At 34.9% G+C, this 17,729-nt stretch overlaps 1 protein-coding gene across 1 annotated transcript; it reads right to left on the minus strand.

The window, feature by feature from the left end:
• Positions 1–10,609: 10,609 nt before the first annotated feature.
• Positions 10,610–16,182, minus strand: LOC117342682 (zinc finger protein ZIC 4-like). The gene is given in 3 exon segments (XM_033904888.1): positions 10,610–11,945; positions 15,035–15,584; positions 15,587–16,182. Coding segments are annotated over 3 exon segments (1,407 nt in total). The 5' UTR covers positions 15,884–16,182; the 3' UTR covers positions 10,610–11,385.
• Positions 16,183–17,729: the final 1,547 nt, after the last annotated feature.

The following is a 17,729-nucleotide window of genomic DNA, read 5'->3' on the forward strand; positions in this document are numbered from 1 at the left end:
CTTGAGTAACAAAGATCGTGGTCAGTAGTGGAGGGAACATAGATAAGGGGAGACAATCGTGATTAACAAAGATCGTGGTCATTAGTGGAGGGAACATAGATCAGGGGAGGTAATCGTGAGTAGCAAAGTTCGTGGTCAGTAGTGGAGGGAAACGTAGATCAGGGGAGACAATCGTGAGTAACAAAGATCGTGGTCAGTAGTGGAGGGAACATAGATCAGGGGAGACAATCGTGAGTAACAAAGATCGTGGTCAGTAGTGGAGGGTAACGTAGATCAGGGGAGACAATCGTGAGTAACAAAGACCGTGGTCAGTAGTGGAGGGAACATAGATCAGGGGAGACAATCGTGAGTAACAAAGATCGTGGTCAGTAGTGGAGGGAACATAGATCAGGGGAGACAATCGTGAGTAACAAAGATCGTGGTCAGTAGTGGAGGGTAACGTAGATCAGGGGAGACAATCGTGAGTAACAAAGATCGTGGTCAGTAGTGGAGGGTAACGTAGATCAGGGGAGACAATCGTGAGTAACAAAGATCGTGGTCAGTAGTGGAGGGTAACGTAGATCAGGGGAGACAATCGTGAGTAACAAAGATCGTGGTCAGTAGTGGAGGGTAACGTAGATCAGGGGAGACAATCGTGAGTAACAAAGATCGTGATCAGTAGTGGAGGGACCATAGATCAGGGGAGACAATCATGAGTAACAAATATTGTGGTCAGTAGTTGAGGGAAACGTAGATCAGGGGAGACAATCGTGAGTAACAAAGATCGTGGTCAGTAGTGGAGGGTAACGTAGATCAGGGGAGACAATCGTGAGTAACAAAGATCGTGGTCAGTAGTGGAGGGTAACGTAGATCAGGGGAGACAATCGTGAGTTACAAAGACCGTGGTCAGTAGTGGAGGGAACATAGATCAGGGGAGATAATCGTGAGTAAGAAAGATCGTGGTCAGTAGTGGAGGGAACATAGATCAGGGGAGACAATCGTGAGTAACAAAGATCGTGATCAGTAGTGGAGGGAAGCTTAGGTCAGGGGAGACAAAGATCGGTGTCAGCAATGGAGATATAAATTTACTAAAAGAAAATCAAAACTCAATAATACATGTAACCTATCATCTTATAGTTTAAATACCGTAGTGAAAGATTTTCAAAATCCTGAATCACTTTAAATCGTTTGCACTGGGTCACATAACCCAGACGAGAAAAATATCGGAACGTTTTCTTAGATGTTCGTTCAAAAACGTTAAAAGATTTCAGTAATTCGACTCAGAATATTTTGGGGAAAGTCCTGTTAGTTTTATATTGATGTCATATATTTGGTTTTATAACAAATACAATCACTATGGAATAATTAAAATGTTCTTAACGAAGAACAGTTTTAGATTTCATTAATGTACATTTACACCTTCATAAAAAAAACATACTATTCCTTTCAAATTTGCTATAATGCACAAAACGATATCCTCAAATAAAAATTAACCGAAGCAATCGACATTGCCACTCAAACAAATGACATCATTCTCTCTGTTATCACAATATAACACGTCCCGCGAATTATCGCTCCCTAGTTTTACCCCACAGCTAAGGTCGTGTAAGCTAATGACAAATGCGTACAGGCGTCAAAGTTATCAAAACGGCTCTAACTCTTCTAAAGCTATTTACGGTCCAACAAGATCGTGTCGTGTTAGATTCGGCAAACTTATCTTCTCGCGGGGATGATTTTTCAATGATATTTTTATAATGGCTGTTCGTTGCGAACGAATCACGTTGTAAGTTCCTTTCAAGTACATGTACATCATTTTGGTATTTTATCATCTTGAGGTAAGGTTTGTTTCTGTCCTGTTAGCGTTTGCACACCTGTAGGCACTTGACACCCTAGGGATCCATGCTGTTGGAAATGGGCAGGTTATTGGCCCCTAAAACAAACATCAATATGCCGGGTACTTGAAACGATTCCAGCTGTTTTACACAGTAGATGTCGTGATATAGACCAAAGATTTTCGTTGTTTATTTCTTTAAAATTATCATTATAAATGTCAGACCTTTTTCTTCCCTGACAATGATATCCTTGGTAGGTCCTCAATTGTTTCCGTGATTATGAAACGTCCAACTTCCTTGGAAATAAACAACCAAAAAGTGCAGAATTGGAAACACGTGAGCTTTTTTTCCTCAAACAAATCAAAACAATGGGCAAGATAAAAAAAAATGTTTGTATTTTTAGTTGTTATATTAAAACGTTTGTGTTTGTCTGCAAAGCAGTATCCTTTGTGTCGAGCTTATGTACCATGTACCATAGCAGTTTATCAATAATAGTTATTTCACGGGGGGAGGGAGTGGGCGAGGTGGCCAAGTGGTTAAAGTGTCGCGAGTTCAAAAGCCTACGTGGTGCAGTTGTCCGGGTCCAACACCTTGTACGCCTTTAAATGACCCTGAACGTTAAAAAATAAACCTTGTTATTTTACGTTTTCCGATAATTTTTGGCATCGGATGAAAGTGCCTTAGACAAGGTATTGTCGACTTATTTACGCGTACATTATGACGTCATAATAGTCATGCTATGACGACATTTACCATCAAACAAAAACACTGACTGATACACAAGATTCACAAACACTGAATATGTTTGGCATGGCCTGGGCAAAAATATCGCCACAACCTGTTGATATTTGAATCGGACAAAGTTCAAGTGTAAATGAGGTCCCCAACACCGAAGTTTGGTCCAAACTTTGTTATAATACCGGACACCGATAACAAACATAGCCGTGTTTATAGTAACACGCGTAGGTGGTCGGGACACGGTGTTGTGTATCTGGGGGGAAATATCCCTGCAAATGTTTTATACATTTTTATAGATATTTTTCAAAAAAGAAAAAAAGAATGTGAAGTTGCAGACTTTAAATAGAAGCCAGCTGTAAACGTATTTTAAACATACAACGATTTTTTTCGGCTTTCAGTTTTAAGTTTCACACGACAGGCTACATATATAACCCTTTCACGATAACAATTACAAGCTGAATAGTTCGATTTGATTTTACGTTTGGAATGCAATTTTAGGTTTGACTCTTACTTTCATATTTTAGCAAGTAATTATCCAAGACAGCATGGGAAACTCCGTGTTTCAGCACACAGACCCATGATATAAGCTGGTGGTTACCAAAATATTCCTCGATCTCAACGAATGTGCACCAAATGTACCGACAATTGTGTTAAGGACCTAACCCACGTTTAGTATAAACCATATTTTTTTTACATTTCTTTGCAATTCGTACATTATTTACGTGATTATGGGTAGAATCCGAAGAGGAGGGGGGTGGGGGTGGGGGGGGGGGGGGGGGGGGGGGGGGGTGGGGTGGGGGGGGGGGGGGGGGTATATGCATGTACGTATATCGATCTGTCTCCTTTATCCACTTCTGAACAATTTCAGTAATGATGAAAAAAGTGTTAATTTTTACCTGTAACATGAAGTGGCCACACATTTCAGCCCTAAAACTTCGACCATATATTATCTCATCATCAACTAAACAGTTTTCTTTCTTCGAGAGCATTTTCATCCTTGATACTCCAGGGGTTACGATCACTTGAAAATCGCGTGGCCGTAAGCCCTGGAGTATCGAGGATGGAGCGATATACTTTTCGAACCTGGTCGTTTTTAAAGATAATTTTGGGCTCAATTGACAATGTGATTTTTTGAGCTAAAAGCGCGTTGACGATTAACCTTTCTATATTTCTAACACATTTAAATTCTAATGAAATGATAAGTTTGCGTGATAAACATATAGTTTAACCTGTATATGAGAATGCTTGTGTACATCCATTTTCAAGTACGTGTATCTTGACACAAACGGTTTTCCTCAAGCCGGTGCTTGTCGAATAAGTAGAGAGTAAAAGTTTTGATTTACAGTAAATATACATCGGGGTGCACCTAAGTAGCTAAAATAAACGTCATCAATTCTCGTGAGTCCCTACAAACCTTCCCTTGAGCAGAAGTCGTCGTTTAACATTTTTCCTCTGTCCCCACCTCTGACAATATCTACCACTAGAGAGCAGAGCCGTGTTAGATACTCCAAGCGTCTCAGCAGGCATCTTGTACGAATCATTATTGCCGGACAATAACAGTTTTCACAAAAAAATTAAACGTTTATTATGTAATGTAACTATCAATAGAAAACAGTGAATGTTAAAGTCTTTATACTGTCGGCAATTAGGGCGCGATACAGCAAGCACAGTCAAAACTTTAGTTCGGTTCGAGATTCTTCAGTCATGAATGATTTCAAAGGATAAAGAGATCGCCCGTCGCGGTTCCTGTAGGGTTTGTCAATGGAGTTTGCTAGGAGTACGATCGATGTCTGCGGAGGGGTATTTGATAGAGTTAAGGGCCTTTGTGTAACTCTCTAGGTGTCTTTTCACCTCTGTGGATTGTTCAACAAAATGAACTTCACCTTTGTAGTTCTAGCAGATCATTAAAGATAGTTTGTGTCACATTCATAACTTCGGGAATGTTCGGGAAAGATCGGGAATTATAACGAAAATTCTCCCGACTTCTCCTGCAGTTTTCGGTTGAACACACGAGGAACACAATAACACAGGGAATATATTGGATATATGTAACCCAATGTCTTCACTTAACAAAGATGATAAAAGTTATTCAAACATTTCATTACATAACTATCAGCATGGAAACAATTCTGTAAAGGATGATATTGGGGATAGTGTCGGATTCGGCAGTTTTAATTTGACACAGGGACTTGAGAATGTTTATACTCTATGCCCAATAAGACATATCCTTGTTTATAGGGCATTTAAATGTTTTCCTTTATCGGAAGCGGGGAGGGGGCAGTAAATTTAATAAAAATGGGGGGGGGGGGGGATATTTAGGAATCTTACCGTCAATTTGTATCAGTCATGCGTACTTTAGGTGAAGTCACTAGGTGTGTTTGTTGGTGGCCAGAAAGTACATTGGTAAAGGAAACAACCTTTCACACGCGCAGAAAACTGTGATTTTGACTCCAGAGTTCAACTGGTATTTATAAATAGTCTTTGACATGTAATACCTCCATCATTGTAGCTGTTATGGTCGAATGATATTCCGAAATTCTCTGGTCTTCCCGAGGTGTTCCGAGGGCATACGTACTTTCCCTTACCTCATGTGAAAAACAAAACTATTTGGAACACATCCTGTGTCACGTGAATGGGATAGGCCAAAAACTTTCAATTTCGTAAAATATTGGATATTTACGTAAAAGGCAGCTTGAGGCTTATAAATCTTACTTGATACACCACCCTTACTTGTGTTTAAGTTGGAAGTTTAAATATACATGTATGTCGATGTCTTCCTCTAAGCATGTTAATATTTTATTGTTTACTAATTTTTCTTTTTTAAAATTTGATTTTATTATCGTTTTTTCTTTTTACGCGGTGAAAAATGTTTTTTATGGGAGTGGCGGGGCTGGTGTTGTGTGTGTGTGACGGGGGGGGGGGGGGGGGGGGGGGGGCTGTGAGGGAGAGGATGTGTGGTGTGTGTGTAATAAATTAATCCAATGATCTAAAACTTCCCAATGTGTAATATTCAATTACGATACTATTTAATGATTACATGGTACACACGTAACATAAATACATTATTACACAAAAGTGCGGGGAAGTTTTCAACATACCGAGAAGGCCAACATCGCGGTCTTTCTTTACCCACTAATGATAGTGCTACACCATACGGGAGGATCTCGTTACATCTACAACGCTTGGAATAATTTGTGACAAAAGATAACATTTTGTAATCCGTCCCCCAATACATCTCAGAAAGAAACGGTGATCGACTAATAAGCCTCTATGTGAAATTTAAGCTCTAAGCATTTATCTCGCAATATCCACTTCAATGTTAAACTGTCAGAGGCTGGGTAGCGTGCCTGAATTATTGAGATTTAGGTATTCAAGAAGGACCAATTGTGTCGGTAAATTGTATCGCTCTTACCTCTAATACATCATGGAATCTCCCAAATGAATTGAAGGTAGAGTCTATAAAATAAACTCAGGTAAGCTACGGTTGCGAGGTTTCTTATAAACAACTACTGTGAGAAAATCGAAAACGTTTTCTCCTTTCTTAAAATTTCGTTTATTTTTTTAAACTGCATTCCGTATTTTGTATGCAACTTTACTGGTCCATTCAAGTTTAATGATATCAATTAATTTTGTCAATGAATGAATACGAATTCAAATTATTCAGATTGCTGCTACTATTTGAAACGGATACCGTGTCATTGTTTGACCCACTCTCATCCCAGGTATAAATCACCACCAGCAACCCCTCTATAGCAAAGACAGAACTGATCCAAATCAGAGATTAAATATAGATATCTACGGCCCCTGTTCAAACAAAAAATAAATAAAAATACAAATTACCTGGTGAAGGTTATCCGTGTTCTGATTGCGTCAAAACGACATTTATATAACATATATAAATGAAGATATTTAGATTTCTTTCAACCTTTTTCGAGGTTGGTCTCCTCCCGATCAACACTGCAGACCCTTCATTAGAGCATCACCGACAATCCTAGAAAAACGAAACAGTTACACGAGGATCTTTGTTAAACACATTTAAAATGTATCGATTGATTTTATTGTAAAGTTTTATTCGAAATCTTGAAATGTGGAATTAGCTTCCTTCAAAGCGGTTTATCAATGATTCCTGTTAGCTCGGAAAGAAGCGAGCAGAGAGTCAGTATACAGGAAAAAGCCGGAATTTTGATATCGGAGGAAAAATCGGGCGACAATGCTATTTTCAGAATAGGATAAGCGAATATATGGCGTTTTCTGAGGTTCGTACATGTATGTATGGATGGATGGATGGATGGATGGATGGATGGACGGACGGACAGACAGACGGATGCCTCCGTAGTCTCTATAAATGTTGTTTCGTACTGGTTTGATATACCGATTTAAACTACTTCCGTCTAATCCAATACCCTAATATCCTGTTATTTCCCCCGCCTTGGACCCCACTTTCCTACTCAATATTGTATTTTCGTATGTAAACATAACGTCTGTCTAAGATTGAATGTTACGTTCGATCAATAGAATAAAAATGAAATTTAATAACAAGTTCTCTTTAACTGTGCTGTGAATTATAAATGCTGGACTCGTCGTAAGTCAACACAGGGCTTTAGTTATACCGCGAGTGTTCTATATTCAAATCTAACAGGTGTATTCTTCAGGCTCGATAATGTCGGGGATTCAGTAATGAATGTGGGTTAAAAAGTCAATAAAGTGTCACAATGTGTATGTCTAGGTTTAAATATCTATGCCAAACAATTAATTTTTCACGTTATTTAAGCTGAGAAACAACGACGCCATGTATTGTATCACATTTACATATAAGGATATCGTTCGTGCCTTTACAGAAATCAACCAGAAATATTAAAATAGATAATTAGGGCAGTCTAAGATTAATTATTAAAATAAATAATTTATCTATTAACATCGCAAAAACAACTTAATTTATTACACTAACTACAGGGTATCCATAATGACATATAATGTCTGATTTACTACATATCCTTAATTATATTTATTTCATTATATCATGTATGTACCACATCGTGTATGTACCATATAGTGTATGTATTATATCATGTATGTATTATATCATGTTTTATATCGTGTATGTATTATATCATGTATGTATTATATCATGTATGTACTATATCGTGTATGTACTATATCGTGTATGTATTATATCGTGTATGTATTATATCGTGTATGTATTATATCGTGTATGTATTATATCATGTATGTATTACATCGTGTATGTATTATATCATGTATGTATTATATCATGTATGTACTATATCGTGTATGTACTATATCGTGTATGTATTATATCGTGTATGTATTATATTGTGTATGTATTATATCGTGTATGTATTATATCATGTGTGTATTATATCATGTATGCATTATATCATGTATGTATTATATCGTGTATGTATCATATTATGTATGTATTATATCGTGTATGTATTATATCGTGTATGTATTATATCGTGTATGTATTATATCGTGTATGTATTATATCATGTATGTATTATATCATGTATGTATTATATCGTGTATGTATTATATCGTGTATGTATTATATCGTGTATGTATTATATCATGTATGTATTATATCATGTATGTATTATATCATGTATGTATTATATCATGTATTATTATCATGTATGTATTATATCGTGTATGTATTATATCATGTATGTATTATATCATGTATGTATTATATCAGTGTATGATTATATCGTTATGTATTATATCGTGTTGTATTATATCATGTATGTATATATCATTTATTATGTATTATATCGTGTATGTATTATATCGTGTATGTATTATATCATGTATGTATTATATCATGTATGTATTATATCATGTATTATATCGTGTATGTATTATATCATGTATTGTATTATATCGTGTATGTATTATATCATGTATGTATTATATAGTGTATGTATTATATCGTGTATGTATTATATCGTGTATGTATTATATCGTGTGTATTATATCATGTATGTATTATATCATTTAAGTATTATATCGTGTATGTTTTATATCGTGTATGTATTATATCATGTATGTATTATATCATGTATATATTATCATGTATGTATTATATCATGTATGTATTATATCATGTATGTATTATATCATGTATGTATTATATCATGTATGTATTATATCATTTAAGTATTATATCGTGTATGTTTTATATCGTGTATGTATTATATCATGTATGTATTATATCATGTATATATTATATTATGTATGTATTATATCATGTATATATTATCATGTATGTATTATATCATGTATTATATCGTGTATTATATCGTGTATGTATTATATCATGTATTATATCGTGTATGTATTATATCGTGTATTATATCGTGTATGTATTATATCATGTATGTATTATATCATGTATGTATTATATCGTGTATTATATCATGTTTGTATTATATCGTGTATGTATTATATCGTGTGTATTATATCGTGTATGTATTATATCATGTATGTATTATATCATGTATGTATTATATCGTGTATGTATTATATCGTGTGTATTATATCGTGTATGAATTATATCGTGTATGTATTATATCGTGTGTATTATATCGTGTATGTATTATATCATGTATGTATTATATCGTGTATGTATTATATCGTGTATGTATTATATCGTGTATGTATTATATCGTGTATGTATTATATCGTGTATGTATTATATCATGTATGTATTATATCGTGTATGTATTATATCGTGTATGTATTATATCGTGTATGTATTATATCGTGTATGTATTATATCATGTATGTATTATATAGTGTATGTATTATATCATGTATACATTATTTCATGTATATATTATATCATGTATGTATTATATCATGTATGTATTATATCGTGTATGTATTATATCATGTATGTATTATATCATGTATGTATTATATCATGTATGTATTATATCATGTATGTATTATATCGTGTATGTATTATATCGTGTATGTATTATATCATGTATGTATTATATCGTGTGTATTATATCATGTATGTATTATATCATGTATGTATTATATCGTGTATGTATTATATCATGTATGTATTATATCATGTATGTATTATATCATGTATGTATTATATCGTGTACGTATTATATCGTGTATGTATTATATCGTGTATGTATTATATCGTGTATGTATTATATCGTGTATGTATTATATCATGTATGTATTATATCATGTATGTATTATATCATGTATGTGTTATATCGTGTATGTATTATATCGTGTATGTATTATATCGTGTATGTATTATATCATGTATGTATTATATCGTGTGTATTATATCGTGTATGTATTATATCATGTATTTATTATATCGTGTATGTATTATATCGTGTATGTATTATATCATGTATTTATTATATAGTATATGTTTTATATTGTTTTAAATTGACTAATATTGTCAAATTGTATATTTGTATATATACATATACCAGTAAGGTAATAAAGCAAGGGAGGTTATTCAATGTTCCATACTTTTCGTTATATATCTTTCACGGTGATATGGTGTGTGGTCCTAATGACATTCCAAGATATTAAATTATTTTTCTCTCGTACATTAACGTGCGATTATGTTCAATGCAGGGGTCATCATCTTAATGATAGCATTTTGACAGTGTTTGTAAAAAAACAGCAATGCAATTGTCGTTCTATATAACGCGTGATCGATATGGTAACTGGATTTAGGTTTCGGTTTAGCTAACACGTAACAACAAATGTTAGATTCTTTAAAAAAATATTTTCTTCAAATATAGGTTAATCAAATTGAACATCCAGGTTTAGAGTATGACAGACAAGGTTGGCATAAGCAATTCCTGTGTAGCTATGTAGGACCGGAAATTATATGACGAAAATATGTCTTCGCTCATAAATTATTTGTAGGTAGCGTCCATTACAACGTAAACAAACACTTACATAGCAGTGTGTATTGTATAAGTAAGGAATTTCATTTCATGCTAATATTTTTCAGGAAAATAAAGTTAAAAAACAACAAACAAACAAAATATATTTAAGTTATATGTATTCCATCAAAGTCATTTTAAAAGGCAAGAACCCTTATAAGGGTAGACATTGTCATAAAAACCCAGATATGGGCATGTGTCCTTACAAAAACCCGTACAAGGGCATGTTCACGTGTGAAGACCCATATATGGGCATAAGTTAAAATCAATATCCATATATGAAATATATGAATTTAGGTCGTGTGAGATTCACTATATCGTCAATGGTATCACAAAGACAACAAAGAAATGTGAAAATATTTCTATAACATTTCAAAACAAAATACAAAATTTGAGCAAAAACCATTAAACATGTAAAAAAAAAAAAACATTGCACTAGTTCAACATATTCACAGCATAACACCTAGAAATGGAATAGCAGTCTGTCTTAAGATGCCTTAAGTTATTGAATGATACATTAGTCAAGTTTTGGTATCAGCTGACAGATATCTACAAATAATTTGGCAAATAATATCTAAAATTGACAAATGTTCACACAATTGGACTTATAATCAATTATGAACATTTTGGTCCAACTATTTCAGGAAAATAAAGAATTTCTCGTTTTAAATTCTTGAAATAATAAGATATATATATAAAAGGCATCATGTAACATTTTAAACTTAGGTCCTTCAAACAGACGAACAAGACTGCCATTCAAATCATTGAACGTTTTACTTTGACCGCATAACAACAATATATTAATAATATCACTCGCACATAATAGCTCCCTATTGTTCTTTTTCTGTCAAAACCGGAAATGAAAGTCATGTGACATGTCACGTGTACTGCAAAAGGGGCTGAGGATGAAGAGATTGCAAATGTCCAAACGAGTTCATGTTTAGGTGATCTGTTGTTGGAGCGGCACTGTTCTGACAGATGTACCAGTCGCTAAAGCTTGACGAATGATGAGAATGAGGTAGGCTCGCATTGGGGTAAACCGGAAGTGAAGGACTAGACACAACTGGTGACGTTTGATGATGATGATTTACACTTCCGGTAGAACGAGGTTCAGAGAGTTCGGGAGAGGTAACTGGCGATCGTTGTTCGGCTTTGATTGCTTTAGTTGTTGGGACGGTGTTTTCTAACTCACTTCCGGCACTATCCATACTTGTGTCCTCAAGGTCACTGTCGAATCCTTCCGGAATTGGCGACGACTTCCCGTGAACTTTAAGGTGCTTACGAAGAGAACTTGGGTGCGTGTAGCTTTTGTCACATCCCCTCACGCGGCAGTAGTAAGGCTTGTCACTCGTGTGCACGTGACTATGCTTCTTCCGGTCGGAACTGTTCGCGAATCTCCGGTCACATCCCATAAACTCACACTTGAATGGCTTCTCCCCTGAAAAATACAAGAAAAGTAACTTGAAAACAAACATCTCCTATAGAATTATTCATAAACGAAACAAAAACTTAAGCTCTAGAAGCTATTTCGAATGAAAGCTATATCTTAGCTTTCTTTGTTAGACTTGTGTAAATCTTCAGATATTTGAAAACTGAAAGGGTCACATTGGAGAAAAGGAAGACCTCTATGTTTCATAACATATTGATCAAAAACAATATTCACTGTACCATAATTAAACAACATATTTTTCATACTTGATGGAACTTCTTGTCACTACCTACATTACCTAGAAACTTTTATCATTTTGAAAAAAACAAATCTGTTAAAATTCATCTTTACCATACCATATTTTACATACTTTATGGAACTTCTTGTCACTACCAACAGTACCTAAAACCTTTTATTCTTTTGAGAAAAAAAAATCTGTTAAAATCTATCTTTACATTATCCGGTACATTTTCTTTCACAAGTACTAAATATTATTCAGAGTACTGTACGGCGGTTTTTATCTGAACGTGGCTCTCTACATAAATAATATACAACTCGACACCTTTCCGGTCAGTTAACTGCCTGATAAGAGAATCCGGAGCCGGGCCGGGAATTAGACATGCCTCTCGACTGCTGCGTTTGGAAGCTATGGCACGAACGAATGTTACCTAACCGTAAATGATTTCAAGCCTGATCGAAACCAGATAGCTACTCATTATCACAAGAGGTGGTTTAAAAACACTTGTTTCGGTACTCAAGTAAATAAATCGAAGTATTTTATCATTTGTCAATATCCTTGGGCAGTGTTAAAAAGCGTTGTCAACAAGCTAGAAAAATAATACACATTCAGAAAACTTTATCACTATTTTTTTTACAATATAAATTCTAACGAATCATTACAGCAATTCATTCAGTTCTATACACCTCTACTGGCCCGCAATTTCTTTGGTCAATATTTATCATTATCAATCAATTTGCCTTTGATGTAAAAAATGGATAAATTAAAATGTTACTGGGTTGTTACACTTTAATAAGAAGATAGAACATATTTCCTGTCATGGATAGCTAAGTCCATCAATTGGGTTAAAATGTTGTTGAAAATATAACCTGTTTGTTTCATTGTCTTTTCTTTACATATTTTAGAAAATATAAACAACTATTGTATGTATTGTATATAGAGGACATTTAAAAAGTCAGCTACATTTTTGTACCTAATATATGAACAAACATTGTTAATTAAAATCTCAAAAAAAAACCACAAGAAAAACCATCATTTACTAAGTTCAACATTGTGAATATAACACTAAACAAGACGGAATTAATATATATATTTATAATTCAAACTGTATTTAAGACTTTAGTAAAAACACATTTATTTAATTATAAATCACAAAGACATTTTCCCCACATTTTTTTCCTGGAATCTCCATTCGTCTTTTATAATTTCTGATTGTGGTCATTCTTAAACCCAATCCGATCTTACAGTTTCCTTGATAACCTACACAGTCCTCATATTACCTTGTTAAAATCGTTATGTATTTTTCTTTCTCAGACATGTACCTGCTCAGTTACCTTTTAAGTTTTCCAATAAGACCCTGACATCTTCTAATATGTCACTGTTGTTTATTTTGTACCCTAATTACCCTACACCAGATCTTACTGTTTTTGTTTGTTTGTTTCTTTTATTGTTTTTGTAATATCTGGTTAAAATCCTACTCACATTTTTCATCCTAATACTTATCCAGATAGCTGCTTGAAAATCACATTAATCTTCAAAATGTGGTTGTTTCAAAATAAATATTAAGGTTTAAACTTATTTCTAGGTGACAGATTTATATAAGTGTGGTGACACTTGTTTCTGATTCCTTTTTGTGTAATTTATATATTGTTAAATGGAAATTGACAACTAAAACACAGTTTAAACTAAAATTATTTCTAAACATGCATATTGATGACATACATTTGTGTACCAAATACTGTCAAAATCTATTGCTAAAGTTGTTATTGTACAAATTTTCTTAATTTTATTTCAACTTCTACAAATTTAAAATTAATGACACTATGTAAATAGTATTTACAATCCCTCAAATATATCAATAAGAATATTTTGCGGTTTTTATTAATAGGGTAAATTCGTTTGATTATCTGATATGTGATTGTTACAACCCCAATATCTTGCTAAGGTAAACAAAGTTATATGGAAAGGTAAAATATCAATTTGACATTTGCCAACAAAAAACTGTAATATAAAGAATTGCAATATTTAAATCCCATACATCTATAGATCTTTACAAAAGTATTTTCATTTTATTACTAGTTTGAAAACCTTACAAGTCAAACAAATTCTATGAAAATTATATTCTGTATAGGGGGAAAATCTTTGTAGCTGTAAATTACAAATAATGCAGGGTGTTTCTCTCATATTGTAAACTGTGTGGTTTTTCACGGGTAACAGAGTTTGACTTTGTTATTTGAAAAGAAATAAATGATTTTCAACTTGTTATAAACATTCCTATTCAGTGCAAAAACGTAAGCAAGATGAATATTGCCTTTATGCGATAATCCAACATTTTTTTATGCTGTTGTTCTCTATCAAAATATTATCTTGAGAATGACCTCGATTGTATTGCAGATAATATTGGTAGTTTTTACATTCAGAATACTGAGCAGGTATTGAATATTGATAATGTGATATGATTCTAATTATAAATGTGTAAAAAAAAATAATGAAAATAAATATTCAAAAAAAAACTTAATTAACCAAGTCATCATCTATTGAAATGATTATAAACTGATAATAATAAGGTATTTGTAACATCTTCAATTTTACATCATGACTGTTGGCATATACATGTAAGTTCACGTCTTTGTACAAATTCTAAACAATGCAGAACAATAGGAAATCAATCTGAAATCTCTGATCAGTTTCACAATACCAAGATTCTAATGACTGGGAGGGGGAGGGGGGGGGGGGGGGGGGGGGGGGGGTGTAATTCCGGATTAAATTTTGACAAATCTATCACAAATCTTAGAAATCAAAGAGACGAAAATCTTTGGTATTGTAAAACTGATCTTTGGTTGACAATAAAATAACTGACCTGTATGTGTTCTCTTGTGGATCTTGAGGTTCTCACTTCGGGCGAACACTTTTCCACATCCCGGGAATGGACAGGGGAAGGGTTTCTCTCCGGTATGGACACGGATATGGTTTACAAGTTTGTACTTGGCCTTGAATGGCTTTCCCTCTCGTGAACACTCCTGCCAAAAACAGCTGTGGTTTGTCTGCTCGGGTCCCCCAACATGGTCGATTGTGATGTGCGTGACAATCTCGTGCATCGTACAGAAGATCTTGTTGCAAGGCTTTTTCGGGTCCGGCCCCTCGGGATCTACCCACAGACACGTGTGTTCCTGCTTGATTTGGGGTCTCATGTACCTGAAGAATGCTCCGGGCCCGTGGGGACCCATGTGGTTCATGGCTCCCATGGGATTCACGTTGAAAGGCTGTGTGGTCCCAAAATGGTCCGCGCGTGGTCCGGACATATGATTAAACTGGTCCGCACGTGAGTACATGTCTGTCGCCCCAAAACGCATACCACTGTTGACATGGTGACCGGGGTTGTGATGTGCCGCAGCATCATGGAGACCTGGAACAGAACATGGTTGGAACTCGAGTCCGGATGATGAGCGGAATGGAAACTTCCAGAGGACGGAACAAACATACCGGGGTGTCCTGTGGTCCCGGCCTCGGACAGTCCAATGTCCGGTCTCCTCAGAAGAAAATCCCGGGCAGCGTAACTGCTAACGTGCGACTGTGGTAGCCCGTACCCCGGGGTCTGGGGTACCTGGTGTTGAAGGCCATTCTCAACTCCGTGGTGAGACGGGCTCAGCTTTAAGGCACCCGGGGGTAGGTGATGAGGGGGAGAGTTATCGACGTATGGGGTCAACATAATGTCCAAGTAATGTCACAATCACAGAGTAAAATTGTCAACCGGAATAAAAATCCCAAGAACCACTTAGTGTGTCATAGACTTTGCTGGCTTCACAAAGATGCACAATGAGTTTTTTGTTGTTGTTGTGGTTCGTCAGTAGTAGTGATACTACAATACTATTCCAACGCTGTGAACATGCTGATTTAAGCAGCACGATTCTTTAAACTTCCCAAGATAAAGCTGCTTCGCTTAAATGTGAGCCCAGCTGGTTTTCAAATATCGTTGAATAGCATAGAGGTTGGCTGCTCCACGATGGTGTATATGAATGCATACACAGCTATTTATTACACAGTGGGTTGCCTAAATCTCTGTTTACTACAACATTTTACGATTCTGCTCCATCGTAGGAGCTGTGATTGGTCGAATAATTAACTAAGCCGCACCTCATGTGATATCGCTAAAACCATTGGCCGCTGTGGAGATAGGTGGGCGCGGCTTAAAATTAATGGGCGGAGCTTACAAGTGGGCGGAGCTATACTAGTAACCGATAACATTATTGACAGATGACACCGCTTGTGATCAAATGTTTATTTACGTAGTGAGTCAGGAGGTAGCGTAACTCTTGACATACAGATCACACAAAATGGACGATTAAACGAATTTTTTAGTAAATAGCTACATAAATTGTAATTTTACAAAAGCTGTCGTATGGAAGTTCAAAATTTATTATAACTTGAATTTATTGATTTTCTACTAGAACAAGACAACATTAGAAACTGAAGCATTCAACATCTAATCGAGCCGATATCGGCCTATTGTCATCATCGAAAATATTCCATCATTAATTACACTGCATATTGGTTATTTATTCCAATAATATCATATTTATGTGGCCTTTAGGTTTGTTTATTAGCTTCTATTTCGAATTTAATCCAATTGTTTGTTGTTGTTTTTTTTCTAAAATGCAGCCTGCTTCATACAATGCAGAATACATAATAGAATTATCTAACACCGAGTTTCATTGTATATACATTTACTTATTGTATTTGTACCCATGCAGTATAAATAAAATCAAGGGCCGCGGTGGCCGAGTGGTTAAGGTGTACCGACATTTTATCACTAGCCCTCCACCTCTGGGTTGCGAGTTCGAAACCTACGTGGGGCAGTTGCCAGGTACTGACCGTAGGCCGGTGGTTTTTCTCCGGGTACTCCGGCTTTCCTCCACCTCCAAAACCTGGTCCTTAAATGACCCTGGCTGTTAATAGGACGTTAAACAAAAACAAACAAAAATTAAATAAAATCAATACATAGCATAAAAGTCAATATCCTTTGCCGATATTTTCTAAATATTCAAACTTTTACCAGTAACATCACAGAGGAGTCATACAGGCCTAGAAAATAGGAATAGTACGGTTCTTAACTCATTATTCTGCATACAAAATACACTGTACTGTTATTGAATTTTTGTTTTTAAAATGTTATTCACTAAAATGTGTGGATGACGCACTACCCTTAAATAACTCAGAAAATATATTATGATCAAATCACTTAGTACCAAATCAAAAGGTGACACACATGGAAACGATAACATGTCTATATTACCACATTGGTGACCTTTTATTTTTGTCTAGTTGATGTTATGATGATTAGTTAAATTGTATGTAATTTGAAATGTAATGTGCACGTCCTTTACGCGACGCTGCATACCATGAATGTGTGTGTTTTCAATGTTTTAGCGATAAGTTATAAAGCTTAAGCTATTAAGGAAACTGTGCTGAGCCCTCAAACAGTAATGAAAGTAAATATTTTCGGTTTGGAATTTCAGCGAAAGAACTTACCTATTAATAAATCATTGTTTTTCTCA

Source organism: Pecten maximus, chromosome 14 (genome assembly GCF_902652985.1).
Source record: "Pecten maximus chromosome 14, xPecMax1.1, whole genome shotgun sequence".
NCBI lineage: Eukaryota > Metazoa > Mollusca > Bivalvia > Pectinida > Pectinidae > Pecten > Pecten maximus.